The 19,771-nt window shown below is 41.4% G+C and overlaps 1 protein-coding gene across 3 annotated transcripts in view; it reads left to right on the forward strand.

Moving 5' to 3' along the window:
- MAPKAPK3 (MAPK activated protein kinase 3) overlaps positions 1-17,992 on the forward strand; it is a 112,640-nt gene extending 94,648 nt beyond the window's left edge. For 2 of the 3 annotated variants that reach the window (XM_051627533.1, XM_051627532.1), the window contains 9 exons: positions 2,988-3,127; positions 3,916-3,980; positions 6,122-6,201; positions 7,975-8,101; positions 9,597-9,672; positions 9,849-9,973; positions 11,972-12,057; positions 14,722-14,802; positions 16,190-17,992. In XM_051627533.1, coding sequence (XP_051483493.1) covers positions 2,988-3,127; positions 3,916-3,980; positions 6,122-6,201; positions 7,975-8,101; positions 9,597-9,672; positions 9,849-9,973; positions 11,972-12,057; positions 14,722-14,802; positions 16,190-16,348 — 939 coding nt within the window. In that variant the 3' untranslated portion in view covers positions 16,349-17,992. The remainder of the gene's footprint in view (positions 1-2,987; positions 3,128-3,915; positions 3,981-6,121; positions 6,202-7,974; positions 8,102-9,596; positions 9,673-9,848; positions 9,974-11,971; positions 12,058-14,721; positions 14,803-16,189) is intronic. The other variant, XM_051627535.1, reaches the window with a different exon arrangement.
- The last annotated feature ends 1,779 nt before the right edge of the window (positions 17,993-19,771 follow it).

The raw sequence follows: 19,771 nt of genomic DNA on the forward strand, positions 1-19,771 counted from the left end.
ACAGAGCTGCTCTTCCCTCAAACCAGCATGAACCAGCAGTGCTGGAAAACTTATCTGAAACTCTGGGTTTGTTCACAACTACCACTGCACTTTTGTAGAATGTCAGGGGAACCTGGTTATAGTCTTATCAAAGCTATCACAGCAATAGAAGCACAGTCTCTCTTCAGGCTCAGGAAGATGGCAGATTGTCCATGTATGGTTCTTGCTAGTTCGTTAAATTTAACCATATGTCTAGGATTTCAGTCTGTGTTTCTAAATCACCACCTGAATTTTGTAGAAAGTGATGCTTTCAACCCTGCCAGTCCTTCATTTTACAGGTGCCTGTGTTGCTAGGATGTCTTTAAAGGTGTAGTTATGGCTTCCAGTTTTAGACAAAAGGAAAAGGTTTAATTTATCCTCAGAAAGAAGAATCCAAATGTTAACAGTTTATATATGTGATGATGGTTGGTATGTGTATCTGCTCTTTATTTTTGCATTTCCTTTTTTCTACTTCTCCAGGTGTCATCTTGACATGAGTACATTCAAGCTTGGCACTAAGGAGTGTTTGAAACTTGCTTGTAGGGCTGGAGAAAAGAAACTGCAACATCCTTGTTTGTATCAAAATGCCTTGTTAAAAGCTCTTTAGAGAGTGAGAATTCAATTCTGTGAAACAGTTTTCATAAGCACTTAGTACAAAAATGAAAACCCACACCTCTGCACACTGTATAAGCACAAGATACACAGGTTATAGTGCAGGTAACATTAGTAAAGTGAATGGTTTTGTCTAATTAATAGCACAGGACTGGTGAGAAGGTTTTTGAAATGTCCTGCTCAGAAGTGGCATTAATCCAGTAATATCCAAACAGTAAACCCTGTAATACTTTTCTAAATGGCCTGGTTAGTCCTGAGGGTATTTGGGCTTTATTGTTGTATATGTGATTTAAGGAACTTTTGAAGAGACCTCTAGGCAACAGCCCAAATTCAGAAGGGCAGAGAGGAAAATGCAGATAGACAGTCCTTCTGAGCTAGAACATTGGCTGTGAAGGGAAAGCTGCTGAATAGGCTGATGGCTGAAAGAAATAAAGCAACTGCACTTGGACTTGCTAATGGGCTTTTTGTCCAAATTGGAGCCATCTCTTTCTTTAAGAAGTTATTTGTGTTGGAAATCAGGCCATAGTGGGCTGGAGCAGGAAGGAAGAGGTGGATAGTTAGTGATCTCAAAAGGGTGTGCTCTGGGTGCAGAGTAACAGCTGTGGAAGAAGTAGGTTGGCTGCAAGGGCATTGAACTTGGGAAGAAAGCTTCTTCAGCTCCTTACACCACTGAAAATCTGGTGTCATGCTGGCGCTTTTGGAGCAGAGCTGGGGCAACCTGGAGGGTGGTCACGATGGTGAGGCTTGCTGCCCGTTCAGCCGAGGAGCCAGCTTCCCTCCTGAGGCCATTTGTACCCTCCTGCAGCCTCTCTGTGCTTCACAAAAATGTGCACTTGGGAGGGTAATACTTGTCATCCTTTTCCTGTTCCCTGCCTGGAAAAGAAGAGAAGCCTCTTACCTTCTGTCCAGCATTTCATGAAGTGTTACAGGCCTCTCCTGCGATGTTACTGTGTCTGCTTTGCTGAAAGGGATGTTGAAGCAGCTTTTTTTTTTTTCTGATATGCAAATTGTCTGTATTAGAGACAATAAAGAAACCAGAATTTGTGACTTCCTTCATGTGACCTTTACATAAATAATGTGTTTCTCTGTATTGAGAGAAGACTATGACACCACTTTTGCCTTAGCCTGGCAATTTGATGGAAAAACAATCTCATTTTCCTGGACTGATTCATAGGTCCCTAATGACAGGTTACATGTTAATACTTGTTTTCAGCAATTATAATGCAGTTGTGTTTTAACTGGGACCTGATAATAAACACGAGTGACAAGAGCTTCAGGCTAAGGCCCTGAAGTGCAGCAGTGATAGGTTTTGTTTGCCTGTTTGAAAACAGTTCCCCAACAGTTGTTGTAGTCCTATTCTAAGGTGAATAGATCAGAGGTGATCACTCTTTACTTGTATTATGGTTCAATGCATTTGACAATGCTTTCTATAGCATTAGTTTTGTTGCTGCTCCATCATTACAATGTTTATTACTATATGGCATCAAGTATCAAACTGATCACAGTCGTATTGTGTGGGAACCATATAAATGTGCTGTAAAGAGAGAGTCTCTGTCACAAAGTGTTAGTGGTGTGTAGTGGTGTCTCTGCTAGTGGCAGAGAAGAAAAAGGCATGATTCAGCAATGTATCCCTCTTGCACAAAAGCTCAGTTTCAGAGTCTGATACAGAGCAGCTCTTCAAATGGGAAGAGACATGTTTCCTTTCCTGTGTACAAGGTTGCAGGATCAGGAAAGATGAGTTCTTACCTCCCTTCTTGAGATTAGAACCTTTAAAATAAACTGGCCTTGCATGTGACAGAGAGAGAAGTTCAAGCACGTAGATAGTGAGAGGTCACTTTCTGACCCTGACGGGGTCAGAAATTTTTGTGGTATTTAAGAAGCACATTTGTGTCAGTGTGAAAGTCCTTAGTGTTTTAAATCTCACTGAACTTTAAGGATTTGCATTGCACCTAAAAGTCTCTTCTCCCAGCAGCTGAGGGACAGGTGGGAGGGTTATTGTCCTTGGCAAAGGGATTCTCCTTGGTTTTCAAGAACTACAAAAAAATAGGGAAAAAAATGCCATTTCCCATCCAGAAGTGGGTGAGATAGGTCTGTCTCCATCTCTGATTCAGAATATCCCCTCACTGCTGCTCAAGGTCCTTCCAGTTCCAAGGGACCAATTGTCTCTGTATTCCTCAGTCTAGGACACTGGAAAGTCCAGAGATGGTGAAAGTCTTGTGATGGCTTCCCATCCTTTGGCTGGAGAAAGTGCTCAAAGTAGCCTTTGCCACCATCTTTGTGCTCAAATGCATGTAGGTGCCCATTTAAAGCAGAATGATGCTGACTCACTGACATTGCTCTCCCCTGTTTCTTTACAGCTCCTGTACGACAACCCAAAAGCCCGTCAGGAAGTAGAATATCATTGGAGAGCTTCAGGGTGTCCCCACATCGTCCATATCCTGGATGTTTATGAGAATATACATCATGGAAAGAGATGCCTCCTCATTGTCATGGAATGGTATGGACCAGCAGCATCCCCCCACCAAGCCTTGTTCTTTGAAGGGGTGGAGGGAATGGGAGAATGTGTTGGGTTAGATGAGAGTCAGGTGAGCTTTCCCAGCAGCACAACTGTAGTTTGCATAGCAAGCCTTTTGTTGTCTTTATGGAATGGGTAGGGAAATGTATACCTGCTCCAGCCATCTTGTATGATGGAAGAATGAGGAACCTTAACCAGAAAATAATGTCCTTGTACTCCATGACATTTGTCCTCATTAAAGCCTGGACTAATTAATACAATCTTGACAGATATGTCTACAAATACAATGCACTTTGATTGTGACTGGCTGCCAAATTCAGGTGTAAATCCTATGATCTGACATCCTTTTTGCTACTATTTTGACTCTTAACTTCTGTTCTCTCCTTGGTCTGTAATACTACAGTTATTGTCTCTGCACCAAGGACAAATTAATAATCCTTTTCAGTATCTGTGCTTCCTCCTTTATTTTTAATTCATCCCTAACCTTTACATAAAACAAGATTAATGTCAGCCTCCCAGTGCGTCTGACTTCCCAACCTTTTGACAAGGTATATTAGACTGAAAGCATCAAAACTCCTTGGTCTTTTTGTTTATTCCATATGAGAATGGGTTTGTGCATTGATTCAAGTGAGCGTGGTGTTTGGGAAGCATTGACCATAGGAGGCCTGTAATGTCTCCTTGCCATGGTGCTGTGTGATGTTATGGATGCAGGTGTTAATTTGATTGTTTCTGCTCATATAAGGTGGGGTTATTGGTGTTCTTTGTTTCAGCATGGAAGGAGGAGAGCTGTTCAGCAGGATCCAGGAGAGAGGAGATCAAGCTTTCACTGAGAGAGGTAAAAAAAAAAAATCACACTTTTAATTTTTAAGTTTGTGAAAGATTGGTTCTCCTTTTCTCTGTCCCCTTACTTAGATTCCTTACAGAATTTTTTTAATTGGCTTTATTTTTGTTTATATACATTTTTATAGCTTCCATTCAACTTAGTATTAAACAGTTATTTTTAAAAGTTCCTGAAAATCAGGAATTATCAGAATTTGCCAACCTCAGGCACCATGTGGGACATTTAGGAGAAAATTCTTCATACAAATCTGCTCAGCTTCTTCATTTCTGAACCACTGCAGCCTCTGCTACTCTAGTCCCTACTCCCCTGCCAGACCACCTCTGACATGACCAAGGCACATCCTACTGTGATCTGTCTTCTGGCTGTCCCTCAAGCAGTACATTGTGCTCAGCTACACTGTTAGGTGATAAATATGGTGAGCAAATCACTTTCAATGAAACATCTCTTATTCAAGTGTTTTAAAGTACTACTTGAAATGAAGTGTTATTAGCTACACTGTAAACAATCCTGCTCCTCTATAAAAAACGACTATGTGCAAGTTTAAAAACCTGCTGAGTCACTGACAGGTCTTGCAATAGAATTGTCATGCCATTTTTATTGTCTTTGCTATTTATTATTTGCAGAGTATCACATTCATGCTTGGCTCTGGTTCTCCTGGTCCATTCACAATAGACAAGAGCTCTTTTCTGCTCAGGAGCAAAAATTTTAGTCTGTAACTAGCATGTGACAAAATTAGTGGAAGTAGAGAAATTTACACCTGAGCTTGTAAATTACTGTGGATATTTGCAAGTCTGGCATGGAGGGCAGGCTTTTTTTTATCTTTTGTTTCCTAGTCTGGGATGAGTCCTTTAAGTGGTATGAGACTCATGTAGGGAAAACAAAAATTTTCAGAAACTTTGTTTCTCTCTAAAATACAAGAGATTCCAAGGGAGGGAACTTGCTCCATAGTCATTAGTAACTCCATTCTGCTAAACCGTTGTTTTTCTACATTACATATCATTGTATAACATTCTAAATACTCAGAAATCATCTGGGAGTGTTAAACAAAAAAACCCACCTTCATTCTTTCCTGAGATAAATGAGCCCTGTTCCACTGGATTCCCCAAGTTCACTGTCTGTTTATATATCAGCCACAACTTCCCATTAGGAGCCATGTGTTTTGGGTTGGGCCAGGAGGGAGGAGGTTGTGCAAGGTTTTCCCTGAAGAAGATGAGTGTTTCTGCCTTCTGATTGTCCTTGCCTGAGATTGTGTAATGTCAGTCTCAAACCATATGAAAAAGGATTCTAGGTTACCGTACAATAATTTCTTCTCTCAATGTTGCAGCTGAGGTTTCTACCTATGCAGAAAGCAGAGATTGAAGATGTTGAAGTTGCTGATTCTCTTTCCCTGTCAATAGGGATGTAATATGATGCTCCCTTGGTATAGTGGAAGTGTCACTCCTCCCTGCTCTGATACCTCTCCCTGGGTAACTGAACTCTTCCAGACTTCAAGAGTCTGTGCAAGGCAGCTCACAAACCACTCAAATTTACCACTGGGATTTTATTAAATTTGAGAAACCATTTGGCTTTTGCAGAATAGAACTGTTGATTTTGTGTCTCCTGCGGAAAAACTTATAAAGCAGTGAGGAATTAAAAAGTGACCTATCCTAAAACTACTATATTGTTATGTTGCTTTATTTTTAGAAAATCTTTTAGATCCTTCTATTGCCCCTGAACTAGAAGCTGAAAGTTAAACTTCTGTCTTGGACAACCAAGGACACGTCCTGGACAATCAGGGATATGTCCTGGTTGGGGCTTCTTTCTCCAGTCTTGCTTGTTGCTTGAATACCTGCTCTGCTCTTGCTGCTTTTCTGGTGAGCAAATTAAAGCACAAATTTACAAGTTCATAAAAATTAAGAGTCTCAACCATTAAGTTGCAATGCCTGCTCAGGAGGAGGGCTGAGCAGCTGGGGAATTGGGGGGTATGGTTGCCTGCAAAACAAAAACACAGCTGTTAGGGCTAATTTTAGGTTTTCTAGTCTTGCCGCTAGCCATGTATTCCAGCAAGCTGTTTGTAAGTCATGAGCATTCCCAAGCATGTCCCTGAGTTACAGTGGGAATGTTAATGTGACCTTTCTCTAAAATTATATTTGTAGAGGCCTCTGAGATAATGAGAGACATCGGAACAGCCATCCAGTATCTGCATTCAATGAACATTGCCCACAGAGATGTCAAGGTGAGGCCTTGAAGGTGTGTGGGCAGGAAGAAAAGAGCATAAGGCAGAAAAATAAATGGGCAGTGGTGGTTTAAATAGAACTAAGGGTACAGTCAGATGGTCAAAGTGTTCCTATTCCTCTGCCAGTGTCAGAAGGGATCTGTTGACAACTAGTTTTCAGATAGTCAAAGGTCAGAATATTTGTGTGTGCTAAAGCCTCCCAGTTGTGTATAGAATGCAGAAGAATCTGGTGATAGTCAGATGGTAGTCAGAAGAGGTACTACCAACTTGCAATCCAGTTAATTGACAAGAAGATAACACTGCATGAAGTGAACTTATACTAGGTGCTATATCTAGGTGCTGTGTACAGTCTTTGCCAGTTATTAGTTGTTTTCTGCATCATACTTGGCTAAAAAAAACCCCAAACCAAGCAAAAAAAACCCCAGACACAAAAAAATACCCCTCAGAAACAGAATAAACTGCATATATGAGAAGGGTAATGCCAGTTCCATGCACACAACCCATTTTAATAGCATATGTAAATATTGGGGAAGATTGGAATATTTCAGTTACTATCACATGGAACAGTGTTTTATTAGGTAAGGTTTGTACCCAGTTCTTGTAGAGATTTGACATGGTTTGCAGTATTGTATTTTGGTTTCATTCTGTAAGGTGCACAGCACAAGCAAAGATGAGAGCTGCAGCAAGGCATTTCTGGAGCAGTGATACAGCAGTATGGTGGAATGTGCTGAAGAGCAGGTCACAGGATGATAGACGGAGGCATCTGATTGATTCCACATTTCTAAATTTGTGAATTTTCTGCAGATGGTTCTGTGTGTTTAGCTGGGAAGAGAACTGCCATTGCTTAGTGTCGCTGAGGGGTGTGTTGGAGGGTTCTTTAGGTAGTAACTGGAGAAGGACTTCACAGTGCAGAGACTAAAAATCTATTCACCTCTGTGGAGCTATGTCCCATTGCTTTTCACCAGCACAGAAACTGAAGTGCTTAGCCCCAAAAACCTCCTACACACACTTTGTGAACTAACACAGAAATGGTTCAAATTCCTTAGTAAATCCTAAATCTTATTTTCTTTCAAGCCCTTCCTTTTTCTTTATGTCCCTAAACACTAACCTGAGAGAGGGCAGAGCTTCCTTATGACTGAGAAACTGAAAAACAAGTTCAAACAATTGCAGATTCTGGAGATGTGCTCTTATCCCTGTTCTTGTGCCCAAGAGCTTTTAGTTCCCTCCATGCCACTTCTGGTTTTGGAGAGCCTTTATGAAGTATGGAGCAAGACAGGCATCAACTCAGGTTTCAGGATACATAGGAGGGGGTGGAGCTGGAAGGGGACTGTGTCTGTATCAGTTATTTCTGATGGAGTTATGGCAGCTGCTTGTAGACAGTTTGGCTGATGACTTCTCATCTTCCACCTCAGCTACCTGAGTGTGGTACAAAGTGCTGTCAGACCAACTGGTGTTGATCAGACAGAACAGTCCTAGTAAGTGCAGTGAACTAGACAGAGGTTCAGGAAGCCAGACTTGATGCCTAGTGGACCTGATGAGAGTCTTGTGATTTGTGCTCCTAAATACCATGTTGAGAAGGATGTTGATCCTTAGTCTGAGCGAATGTGCTTCATGTCGGGAGGGAACTTTCTGCTTGGTATGGTAGGGATGTAAGAGAAGTAAGAAAACCCAGATGCTGGTGTGATACAGACAACTGGGAATGGCTTGACCTTTCAGCTCATGGGAGACATCTCTTCATGGTCCAGTTTATCCTTTCTCTTGGTGGTATTTCAGCCTGAAAACCTGCTTTACACGTCTAAAGAGAAGGATACTGTGCTCAAACTCACAGACTTCGGCTTTGCCAAAGAAACCACTGTACAAAATGCACTGCAGACCCCCTGTTACACTCCTTATTATGTGGGTAAGTTATCCAAGATGCATTTCTTTTGTGTTTCATTCTGTCTTCCATCCCCTTGTAGTGGGCTTGTGGACTGCAGGAGTGGATGGGGAGTCTTCTGTTGTGGATGTAATGCAAAAAGGTAGCCTGCAGAGTTTAAACTGACATCCAGCCTAAACCTAGTCTGGTGCCAGTACAGTTCAGGGCTCCTGCTTGCTTTCTTGATTGCAGGGGAAACTTCCTTAACAGGGGCTGCAAATGAGGTTCAAGGAGAGAGAATGTGTTGCTTCTGATTACACTTGAAGTAATCTTGATGTCTCCTCTGAAAGATGCAATAAAAGCCATCATTTGAACTCAGCTTCATGATTATTTGGGTGTTTTCCTTGAAAAACTTCCCTTTGTTTAACTAATGCGATAGAAGTGAACAGGGAGAGCATTGCCTCAGCTGTAAAGCTTCTTAAAGGTGGCAAAAGGAGGGATTAGTAAGAAAGGACCAATTTGACTTAGTCACAGCTGAATTTTTGCCTGCATTCTATCCAAAGATGGAGCACTGTGTAATGGATGCCACAGCAGACTGTCCTTTATGTATTCATTTTAGAGTACATCCTTTGGGTCTTTGAGTTAATAGTCATTCACCATATGGTATGACTGAGGCAGTCTGGGCTTGGAATTTCTTTGAAGGAAAAGGCTTAATTTTTTTTGGAAGAAGTAGTTCTCTGGTACAATGTAAGTTTTTATAGTTTTATGTATTGAAAGATCTTGTTATTTGCTGTTAGCAGAGAATTTCAATGGCTTTTTTTTTTTTCCTCATGCTTTCTTTTACATTTTTGTAAGCTGGGATTAGTGATACAATCTTACAGAAATTACACATATACGTTTTTATGCATATAAACAGGCTGGCATTTCCATTCTCAGCACCTTTTTGTAAACTAGCATAATTGCTCATATGTTTAGAGAATGATTTTCCTTACAAAATCAAGGTTCCTGCCAGTTCACCTGCCCTCAGGGAAAAAAAATCCCTCTAAATATATTTCTCTATAGTTTTGTTACTTAGTGAAAAAAATTTAATGCTTTGGAAGCCAAAGAAAAATACATTGCTCTGTAGTTGCTGGAGCTAAAAACCCTCTACCCTAGGTAATGTTCAAAGTGTTATCACAACTCAAGTAGGTTCTTTCTTTTCTGATTTTGGGAACATATGCTCCTGCCTCTTTCACTGCAGTGTCTCCCTGTACACATTTAGCTATAGCTCCTTCTGCTTTTCTGTAATCTTAGTATTCTCTTGAGCAGACACACTAAGGTGAGAGTAGGGCATTTTGCCAGCTCCATTCCTCCTTCTTAAAGCTACATTAGATGTGTTTAGAAACTTGTCAATTGATGATACTACCCAGTTCCTGCAGTGAGCTGCATTTTTCAGTGCCTCCAGTTATTTGTTGTTGAAGTATGCTGTTACTTAGCAAGGTGATGGAGCTGAAAGGAAATGCCTGCTCCTCTGTTAATTTCTGATTTTAATCTTCTTCAGCACCAGAAGTCCTTGGTCCTGAGAAGTATGACAAGTCATGTGACATGTGGTCATTGGGTGTTATCACATATATTCTGTAAGTATTTGGAAAGAGGTTTGATGAACAGAAAAAGGGCACATCTTCATAAATCTGCTGTTACAAGTCATTAGTCACTAGGATGCAATGTGCAGAAGAGTATGAACTTGTATGGGACTTCTTAAGAGAAGAAAGGACTTTCCTAGTTATAAGAATTCTCTTGTACACTCTTGCAGCCTGTGTGGGTTCCCTCCATTCTACTCAAACACTGGTCAAGCCATTTCTCCAGGGATGAAGAGAAGAATTCGGATGGGGCAATATGGGTTTCCCAATCCAGAGTGGGCTGAAGTATCGGAGGAAGGTAACAGTGCTCAGGGCTACTGATGAGTGTGTGCATGGTGTGCAGTGGTAGAGTCCTCACAAGAGACTGTAGAAACCTGCCTTAGATTTTGTTTCACTTTTTTTTTTTTTTTTAATTGAAATTATTTTTTTGTGAGGTGACACAGGGAAAGACTGGGAACTCAGACACTAGCCATCAACCTAAGTATTACAGAAAGTAAATGACAACTGAAAACATTCTTTCAGATTCCACCTAGTGCTAGTGAATGCCAAGATTAAACCCTCTGGAAGCAGAAATCTTTAATCCTGAGAAAGGAGACTGGCAGGACAGCTGCAATGCAAGCCGAGTTGGAAGAAGGGCAAACTGTCTGAAGAACTCATTCAGTCTTTGCCCTCCTTGGTGATACAACTAGCAAGGATGGCAAGATTTTATGTGATGTGGGAACTTGCCAGCTGCCACTTAAATCAAGGTCAACAATTTATTTTGTATAAGTTGTTGACCAAATGATTCTGCTGTTCAGCTGTGAGCTGAATGGGCTCAAATCAATAGCCTGAAAGTGGATGTTTTTGATTCCCTCCTACTCTGACGGTCTCCTAAGCTGAAGTCTCATGTGCCCAACATACTAGAGAGAAAGGTCAGCAACCTCTGGACACATCTTTTTTTTAACAGCCCTTTCTATTGCTGTTGCTAGCATCCTGTTACTGTTTGCTGTTTAGCAATAACAAATGAACATTGAATAATACTGTGATCTGTGGCACTTTAACCCCTCATTGGGTATCACAGTTGCCTGTGCAGCATGAACTACTGAACATTAAGAAGGATGTTTTAGCTATGTCTTGCTGCCTGAATATTTTGTCGGCTTTGTGAGTGGTTCATAGTGCAGCAGTTGTTAAAATGCTCAGGTGAGAGAACATGCACTTAGATTATGTTTCTGTATGCTTGCCTGAATGAAGACAGGTGCCCTCCACCTTTGAACCTATCAAGATCAGCTAATTTAGGCTCATCATGCACCTTCAGGAGACTGTTTCTTTTTGCCCTCCTTTACACTGTTCTTGTCATGGTTTTCTTTATCTGGTCATTCCTTCATTGCATGATCTATGGAGGCTTCCTCTAAATTCCCCATCAGCTTCCTGTAGTCATCTTACAGGGCTCTGTTTGTGATCCTTTTGTTTCCTTGTACTTTTTAGACTCCAGGTAATCTCTTCTGTAAATCTCCTTCACAGCCTCTCTCAACAAACTAGTCTCAGCTTCTACCTCTGGCACCTTCTTACAAGTTTAATCAACTTGCATTGTTGTTTCTAAATGAGAACTCTTATTCAGAATTTTTCTAGGCTCTGCCCAGGAAGTTACGATTAAGCCTTTCTCAGTAATGTCCCTTGGATGTTGTGTTTCCTGCATTAATGAAACTTGTGTCCAGACCCTTATCATCTCATGTCTTGGTTACTTAGTACTCTTGCTTTGGCAAATGACCTGTTCACAGAAAGCTACTGCAAAGCCTGTTTATGCAATTCGTTTCTTTGACTTCATTGTCCTTTTAGTGGCATCTTCATTATCAAAGAAAAGTTGGCTGTCTTTTTTTCCCCCCTGCAGCCTGTGCTAGTTTTTGTCTTCTCTCATTTCTCAAAACATCAGCTTATGCATTCTGTCAGCCCATAATGCCCAGCTTGTTGCCATCTTTCACACAGACAGCTTAGCAGCTTTCAGTTCCTACATTTCTGTTTTTCTCAAGTTCTTGCTCTCAAAACAGTTGGTTTGGTGATGTGTAGGTAGCATAGCTGGTGTCCCCAATCCTTTCTCTTTCCGCTTACCTCTTGTTTTGGATGTGTTTATGTTCTGCCTCTTTAAACATGAGAACAACCCACCACACTGCACATGGCTTCTTAACATGGTAACAGCAATAGACAGGTATTTTGAGTTCTGCAAAATTATCTTTCTTCATTCAGCAGGTCCTTGTGCTCTCTAGGTTATTTGGCAACACAATAGTAGGCTACAACATGCCATGTTGGTCCTGTTTTTCAGCCAAACAACTGATTCGCCACCTCCTGAAGACTGACCCAACAGAGAGGATGACAGTTTCTCAGTTTATGAATCATCCTTGGATTAACGTGAGTTTCATATTTCTTTGTAAAATGAAGCAAGATGAATTCTTACCTACAGAACTTAAATGTAGCTCCACATAGCACTGCAAGACAAGGATGATGATTACTGTTAATAGCTTAATTAATGTACTGTGCCCTCCACAGGTCATCTGCCTGTAGAACTGCAGTTCTTCTTGGTGTTACCAGGGGACACAAAGAGACACCCACAATAAAATCCTTGGAAGCAAAAGATGAATGTGTCTATATTCTGTGTGCAGGCAGTCACTGTTGATTCTGCAGCATATGCATGTGTTACTCTCTTTAAAGATATAAAAATAAACAGTATGTACTTACTTCATCAGTTCAGGATTTAAAGAGAGCTATTATTAGTGGTCTTGGGCACCATTGTTCATAGCTGTGTTAGTGTGAACACAGTCCTGTGCTTAGTGGGAATTCTCATCCTTGGCAGAGTTTGGAAACGTGTGGGAGAGAAGCAAGGGTCTTGGCTTAGTGCCCTGTAAGAGGTTGCCAGATGGGGTGGCACATGGAGCTATTAATGGTCCCAAATCAAGTTTCGTTCTATGGCTTGGTGGAATTTACATTTCCTAAAAATATAATTTTGGGGAATGAAGAATAAAAGACTCTAATACTATGACTGATTATTTCAAACATGGAGCAATAATCGCAGGAGTCATCTCAGCTCTGTAGATGTCACTCAAAATAGTAGATTATGCTTCTCACATTTATGCCTGAAAGGACATCAGTGTTGTTTCTAACTGTCCAAAAACTCATGAGTCACTTGTGCTGTAGAATGCCCTGTTCTTCCATGCTGCTTTATCTGTCTATGCTGCTCCTCAGAGGAAGGGGCAGAAACAGGTGCAACTAATAACCAGCATTTCTATACTGCCTGTTTGAAAATCTGAAAGCCTGTAGAATCATACAGAAATGTAGCTGTATAAGATCCTGATGAAACAGGTAGATGTCTTCATTTAGAGTTGTTAAAGCTGAGAAATTAAGGTTGCAAAGACACTGTAGAAGTGGAATGGAACTTAGGCAATGTTTCTAAGTCTCTTTTAACCCAATAGAAATGTAATTGCTCTTCAGAATAAATACCTCCAGCTCCAAGTGTTTGGAGACCCAAGGAGGAGGTGTTCCTGAAGTCAGCAGGCAATGAATTTCACAGAGTGAGTGCCTTAATAGCTAAGGAAGCTACCACCTACAGCGACACATGTTACTGGAAATATGCATATAACCAATTAACAAGGAGGAGATTAGAGACAAGGTCTGTAGACTCTGCTGCACCAAAAAGCCATGCTAGAATACTGTTCCTGGAGGAATGCTCTAGGAGCTGCAGGTTGGCATTTTTTCTGCTGAACCTATTGTTCCCATGGGGCAGAAGGAGGGAGAGGGAAGAACCAAGACAGTGAATGTCTGTGTTCTTCCTTTTCTTTTCCTAAATCCCTGAGTGGGAACATATATGGGGAGACGTCACACACTGGCAGCGGAGGAAGGGGTTTGTCTCTCCTCTTTTTTTCTTTTTCTTTTTTTTTTTTTCTTAGCTAGCAGAAGTATTATTGAGGACTATGCAAAAACTGTCTAAGTGGAGCCCACAATCCTCTAGTTATGTTGTAGATAGGATTTATTCAATGAGAAGTAGCTGACAGCAGATATGAGGGTACCTTCAACACCTTTACAGGGGCACCACTAAAGCCAGTCTGCTATTTTTCCAATTTCCACCTCCCACCTGTACTTGATAAAACTATACCTTAGTCAGCTACGGTCCTTTTCCAGAGGACGTGGGAGTCATGATTCCTGCTTCCACTTCTGTGACTGCTGCAGTGCTGCTCTTATCTCAGTGGAGTATAAGCACTGCTTCCAGTGTAATGCTTATTTTACAAAGACGTGTACAGGGATCTCCTTAGACTTGTTGACATGCGGCTGCACCTGGTGAAGGTGCCACAGCAGTTGACAGCAAGTCTGGTTAGAAAGCTTAAGGAGGATAGAATAGAAAAATAAAAGTATAGTTTGGGTTAAGGACTAGTAAGAAACGTCATGGCTCTTGCTGAATTTAGCTAGGGAGCAGTGCTTCCTGCTTTAGAAATTGTACCTTATTCTAATTTAGAGAATCTACTGATCATTCATGGCAGGTGAGCACAGATCTCAGTTTTATGTGGAAGGGCATCTCAAGTGGTGCACTGTCTTCTGAACTGTGCTTTACTCTGAATAATTGTATACTTTCCTCTTTGGGGCATACTTAGATCTGGTAAAATGGTGATCTTGGTTAATGTTTCTGTGCAAGAAAGTTTTTCCTACAACAAATCCTAGAAGATAAAGGTCAAATTGACCACTTTAGAATATTGACTAATGTATAGTGAAATTACAGTTAAAATCTAAAATTTACATAACATTTTATCCATCTCAAGTTCATTGGTTAGACTGGAAGGAAGCTGAGCGAAAGAAACTTAGCACTATCTCTCCTTTTGTTCTTTAAAGTTACTGTCCTGTGAGGACTATACTCCTTTTCTACCTCACCCATGAGCTAGCTTGTGGAGTGATTGGAAGCATGAATAATTAGGGCAACCAAAGGACATCTGTTGAACTTTTATGCCTTCCATGTACATAGAAGAGCAAGCAGTCACTTCAAGTGTGATTTTGCAGAACACTAATTTTGTTAATTTTCCATTTTCTCAGAGATCAATGGCAGTGCCACCAACTCCTCTACATACTGCTCGGGTCCTGCAAGAGGATAAAGACCATTGGGATGAAGTTAAAGTGAGTCAATCATAGTTCAGATTTCTTGAAGTCAAGTCTGGTAAGAATTTAAATATTCTGACTTCCCCGTGTTTGCATATTTCCTTGGAGATTATGGCTATTTTGTATGTAACCACGTTAAACAAAGGAAGCACAAACAGCCGAGGTTGGAACAGTAGATTATATGATAACGGTTTAAAAAAGAATAATACTATTTTAACTTCATCAGACAGCCTTCCAGCTGGGCAAGATACCAACAAAAATGATGGTTATGATCAAAGTTGTTAGCTTGCTGAGCCACTGTATGTAACCACAGAGGAGAAGGGACTCTGTTGAGGGAGCTTGAAGTTAATTATGGCAAAGTGAAAAATGGGTTGAAAATGCAGGGGGTCAGCGTGGGAGGGTTGAGCTGAATTCTGGTTTTCTACCCTGTCTTTTACTCTAAAGCCACATGAAATAACCTTAGCCTTGACTTCTTGTGACATTTGGCAGGGGGAGATAAAAATATATCTGTCTTTCCCTTAATCCTTCACCTGCTCTTTATACTGACAATTGAATGCTTCCTGCAAAGAGAAACTATAGGGCAGACTAAAAGTTGTTCGCAAGCTTTAACTCTTTCCTGCTGGCCTTAATCAGGTTGGCACTTTGATAATTGCTGTAGTACACTTTACTGCTTACTGGTTTTATTTAAATTACTGGTATGTAGTCTCAGCTGTTGAACTATGCAGTGGTAAAATTTCATAGGACCTAGACAGCATTTGCCTCCCAAATGAAAGAGGTCAAACGGATGTTTTCACTTAGTGTTCCTCATTTCCATGTTTCTGAGGACTTCTTATGCTTTGCGTAGGTCCCTGAGGTATTCCCTTGGGCTACCAGCTTTCCTATCATATTTAATAATTGTTCCTTTCCTTAACTAAATGCAAAGACATTCATTAATTTAAGCAGAATTTTTCTCACAGCTTTATTAAAAGTTTAAATTTTGCCTGCACCTAGATACTAATTCAAACTAAAAAAACATGTGAATTTGAAGCACATACTTATAAACAACTTTGTGTGGGCTCTTTATTCTAGTTCCTGCCAACCTAGTTAGGTAACAGAGGAATGAAGCCCAGGCTCAGTAGCTGGTGAAGGCCCAGAGCCAACCAGTAAGAAATACTGGGCAAGGAACATGGTGGAATTTAGGCCAGCAGAGTGTGGTCCTGCATGCTCACATATGAAACACTGTGAATAGTTCCTCCTGAATGAGTCCGTGGGTAGAACGAAGCCTTTAGTCATAGTCCAGTGCAGCAGAAAGGGCTCAGCTCTTTCTGGCCATAGTGCAACTGTACATTCATCTCCTGGCTGTAGTGTAGGGTGGCTGTGTGCTCGCTGCCTCAAGGTTTTCAATAAATTGCTTCCTTGGTTTCAGGAGGAGATGACCAGCGCTTTGGCTACCATGAGGGTGGATTATGATCAGGTGAAAATTAAAGACTTGAAAACATCCAACAACCGCCTCCTGAACAAACGCCGTAAGAAGCAAAAGCAGGCAGGCACTTCTTCTGCAGCCCCAGGGTGCAATAACCAATGAGAAGAGAAGCCAAGGACCTGTGGGTGGAGGGTAAAGTTAAAAGGAGCAATTTAAAATCAGTATGATCAACTCAGTCGGTACCACAAAGGCAATGAGGCCATGAAGAAGCTATCCTGCAAAGAGAGACCTTTGTGAAAGATTGCATTTTTAAACTTGAATCAGGGCTTTGCTTTTAAAGGCTAATTTGTATGACATGATTCTGTTGTGCATTGCTAGGGAGGATACAGTAATACCAGAAGTGTTACAGGTTTTTGTTTTGGCTTTAACTGTATCAGAGGAGGGGAGAGAACAGAAGGCAGCCTCAGCATAGTAATGCACTGAGGCTTTAACAGCTACCTGCAAGAGTAACTTCTGCTACTGTTTTGAAATTGGGAATAGAAAAAATGCCAAGTGTTCTGCTAGGAGTGTTTTAATAGTTCAAATATGAGTACTGAGAAAGGAGAAAAATGTCACTGCTCTTGAGATGAGTAGCACAGATGCAGTTCTATTTTGGATTCATCTGGACAGCATTTCATATTAGAATTGGTAAGAGCAGCCAATATTTCAAAACTTACCTCCTATAGTTATAGAGCATCACCTAAACAGTAAAGAGTTATTCCCGTTACAGGAAAAAGTATCCATACATTTCCATTTTCATAAAGTCTTCATGTAGCCTCATGTGAAGATTTGAGTTTGTCATGGATTCTCATCTGATGACATGTAAGTTTGCTGAACTGTAAACATTATGTCATGTCTTTGCCACTGTTAGATCTCTCTCTCATAATGTTTTTAATTTAAATGATACTTTATGTGAATAGTTTTAGTAAGGATTTAAGTAGTTGAAGGTATCCTGCAGAGAATATTGCTGTTCCTCTTGGATCCACAGCCTCTAGGGCATGCAGCTGGACATGCAATTGTATGCAAGAGACTGCTCTAGAAGAGAGGCTTCTGAAATCTGTGAAGAAGTGACAGGTGTATGTTCTCTGAATGGACCCTGGTGTCTGCCAGCATCCCTTCTGGTAATTATCTCCAGGTCATGTGCCTAAGATATGCTGATCATAGCTAATTTCAGGAGGTTGGTTGGTTTCCTAGGGTCGGGGGGGAGGATGCTGCTTCATTTGCAGTGTTTTGTCAGGTGTTTCTGGATCTAAAGATTTTCACTACCTGAGGGAGATTTCACAGGAGTATATCCACCCTTTGTTTTTTTTCTATTCTAGATCTTGTTTTATGGGATCCTAGCCTTGGTTTGCTAATTTCTTTTATTTTGTGATCAAAATATTTCCTCTTGCTGTATTTTGGGTTGGTTTTTCTTAGTTGAGGTGAAGCAAATATTTGTGAAAGTGTTATCAGGGTCTAAGATGAAAATTATGTGCTTCCAATGATGCAGACAAAAACTAGTTTGTGGTAGGCACATGGAGTACTGGTGTGTTAATAGGCTCAGAAGATTGTTAAAAGACAAAAAGGAAAACAAGGCTCTAGAGAGGATCTGAATCATCAAATCTGCCACGTAGATCTTGTTACCTCCAACAAAGATCATCTTGAGGCTTTCAACCTTCTCTGTGGAGCCCTGTTCCCACCCTTGAAGTGTTGGACAAGACCTCCATTCTTCCTTGTGAACTGGTCCTAGGGTTTTATAAACTGATTTTAATAAACTGTGTTACAGCATTCCTTCCTCCTGTCATCCCTGCTTTTGCTGAGCTGTTGCAGTTTGTAGTGTTTTGCAAGGTACGTCTGTGTAGAAGGTGACGGGAAAGGGGAGAAGGAAAGAGTTCAGTAATGTCCTTATTCAAAGGCTAATCAACTTTGAGCATTTACTTGAGATTTCAAGGATTTGTTTATAAATACAAATCTCTGCAAGGATGCATTTTAAATAATTTTATGTTTATCTAGGTGTCTCTATGATTATAGCATGTCCTGAATATATTTATCATATTACTCCTATTAACTATACAAATAATATTCACTACAGGTAAATAATAATGCAATGAGTGAAGAGTTGTGACATGTTCAAGGTACAACACTTGGGATTAGAGCCACGTCCAAGTTTCTGTCCCTTTATCCTGTTTTTTGAGGGTGCTTTGTACATCACTCCTACATTCCCATCTCTGTGCCTGCCAGGGTGATACACATTCCCACTATGCCAGGGGCAACTTGTGCATAATGTGGTGGTGTCCTGGCTGCTTTGGGCAGAGTGGTTTCAAAGCCGTTGCAACCCATGTTTTCACTTCTGTCTTGTCCAAAGTTTGAGCAGGAGCTCTAAGTTTCCAGCTGGTGCCTTCTTGTCAATTCAGTCTGGTGCTTGAAGACATATATCAGTTCCTGAATAGTTTTCCATGGGGAACTGAAAACATATCTGGACCTGATGCCTTCCTGTGGGGTTCCAGTCTTTACAATACTGCAGTCCAGAAGCTGGAGTGATGGGACAGGCACACTTGGGCCCAGCACCTTCAGCTTTCAGCCCCTGCATAGTAGGGCAATGCCTTCTTATTAATTTTGGGCTAACAGTTCTTCTGTTCTGCCCTGCAGTGACAACATCCAGGAGTGCTGTAAACCAGGTGGGACCCTGAAGAGGGTGGCGGACATGGAAGTGTACACAAGTATTGTACAGAAGTGTTTGTGCTTATTTTACAGAAGAGGCAACTCCTTGGGAGCTGGGAAGCAGCCGATGTGCCATCTGTGAATCCCCAGCTGGTGTCCTGTGCATGGCACAGCCGTCTCCTGTAACAGTGGGGCAGGGTCTAAGAGCCCTGGGCTTGTTTGAGCTGTGTCTAAGGCAGTTGGCTCTGTGAGAACCTGCCAGGGTCAGGTTTGGAGGCTGTGCTTGTTGTCACCCCTCACTGGGGGCGCAGACGTGCCTCCAGCAGCTGTGTGGGTGGTGCCTGAATGGACACCTGGATCCCTCCCGACAGACACTGTCTGCACCTACCCCATGTGGTGCCCCCTGAAGCCCTGGAGGCTGCAGTGGAGAGGGGGAGCAGCCCAGCCTCCCTTATCTTGGAGTTCACTGGGTTTTTCCTAGAGCTCCCACCATTCCAGTAGCTGACATCAGTTAATACCAAAACCCACCGGACTTCAGGGTCTGTGTCACTGGGTGCCTGGGAGCCCTGCCTCTTGCCAGCATGTGTGCTGTGCTCTGCGGAAGCCTGTGATGAGATTCATGTGTATGTTTTGCAGAAGATCTTTTCTTTCTGGCTGCTAACTCTGTGATGAGAAGGGCCTCCCTTCTAGCTGCATTCATACACATTACAAAGAACTCTGGTGTGCTAGTGATGGTATTTGGGTCTTGCCTCTTCCTCTAGCCATATAGTATAATAGTCTCTTTAGAATCTGCTGCTTAGGATCCAAATTTATAGCCTGTTTTTAGAAAGGATAGGCTATTTTAGAAGTGATTATGCATTTGCATATTCATCAGCCATATAGAGGAGGTAAAGACATGGGAAGGGA

The sequence above is a fragment of the Apus apus genome, chromosome 9 (genome assembly GCF_020740795.1).
Source record: "Apus apus isolate bApuApu2 chromosome 9, bApuApu2.pri.cur, whole genome shotgun sequence".
Lineage (NCBI taxonomy): Eukaryota > Metazoa > Chordata > Aves > Apodiformes > Apodidae > Apus > Apus apus.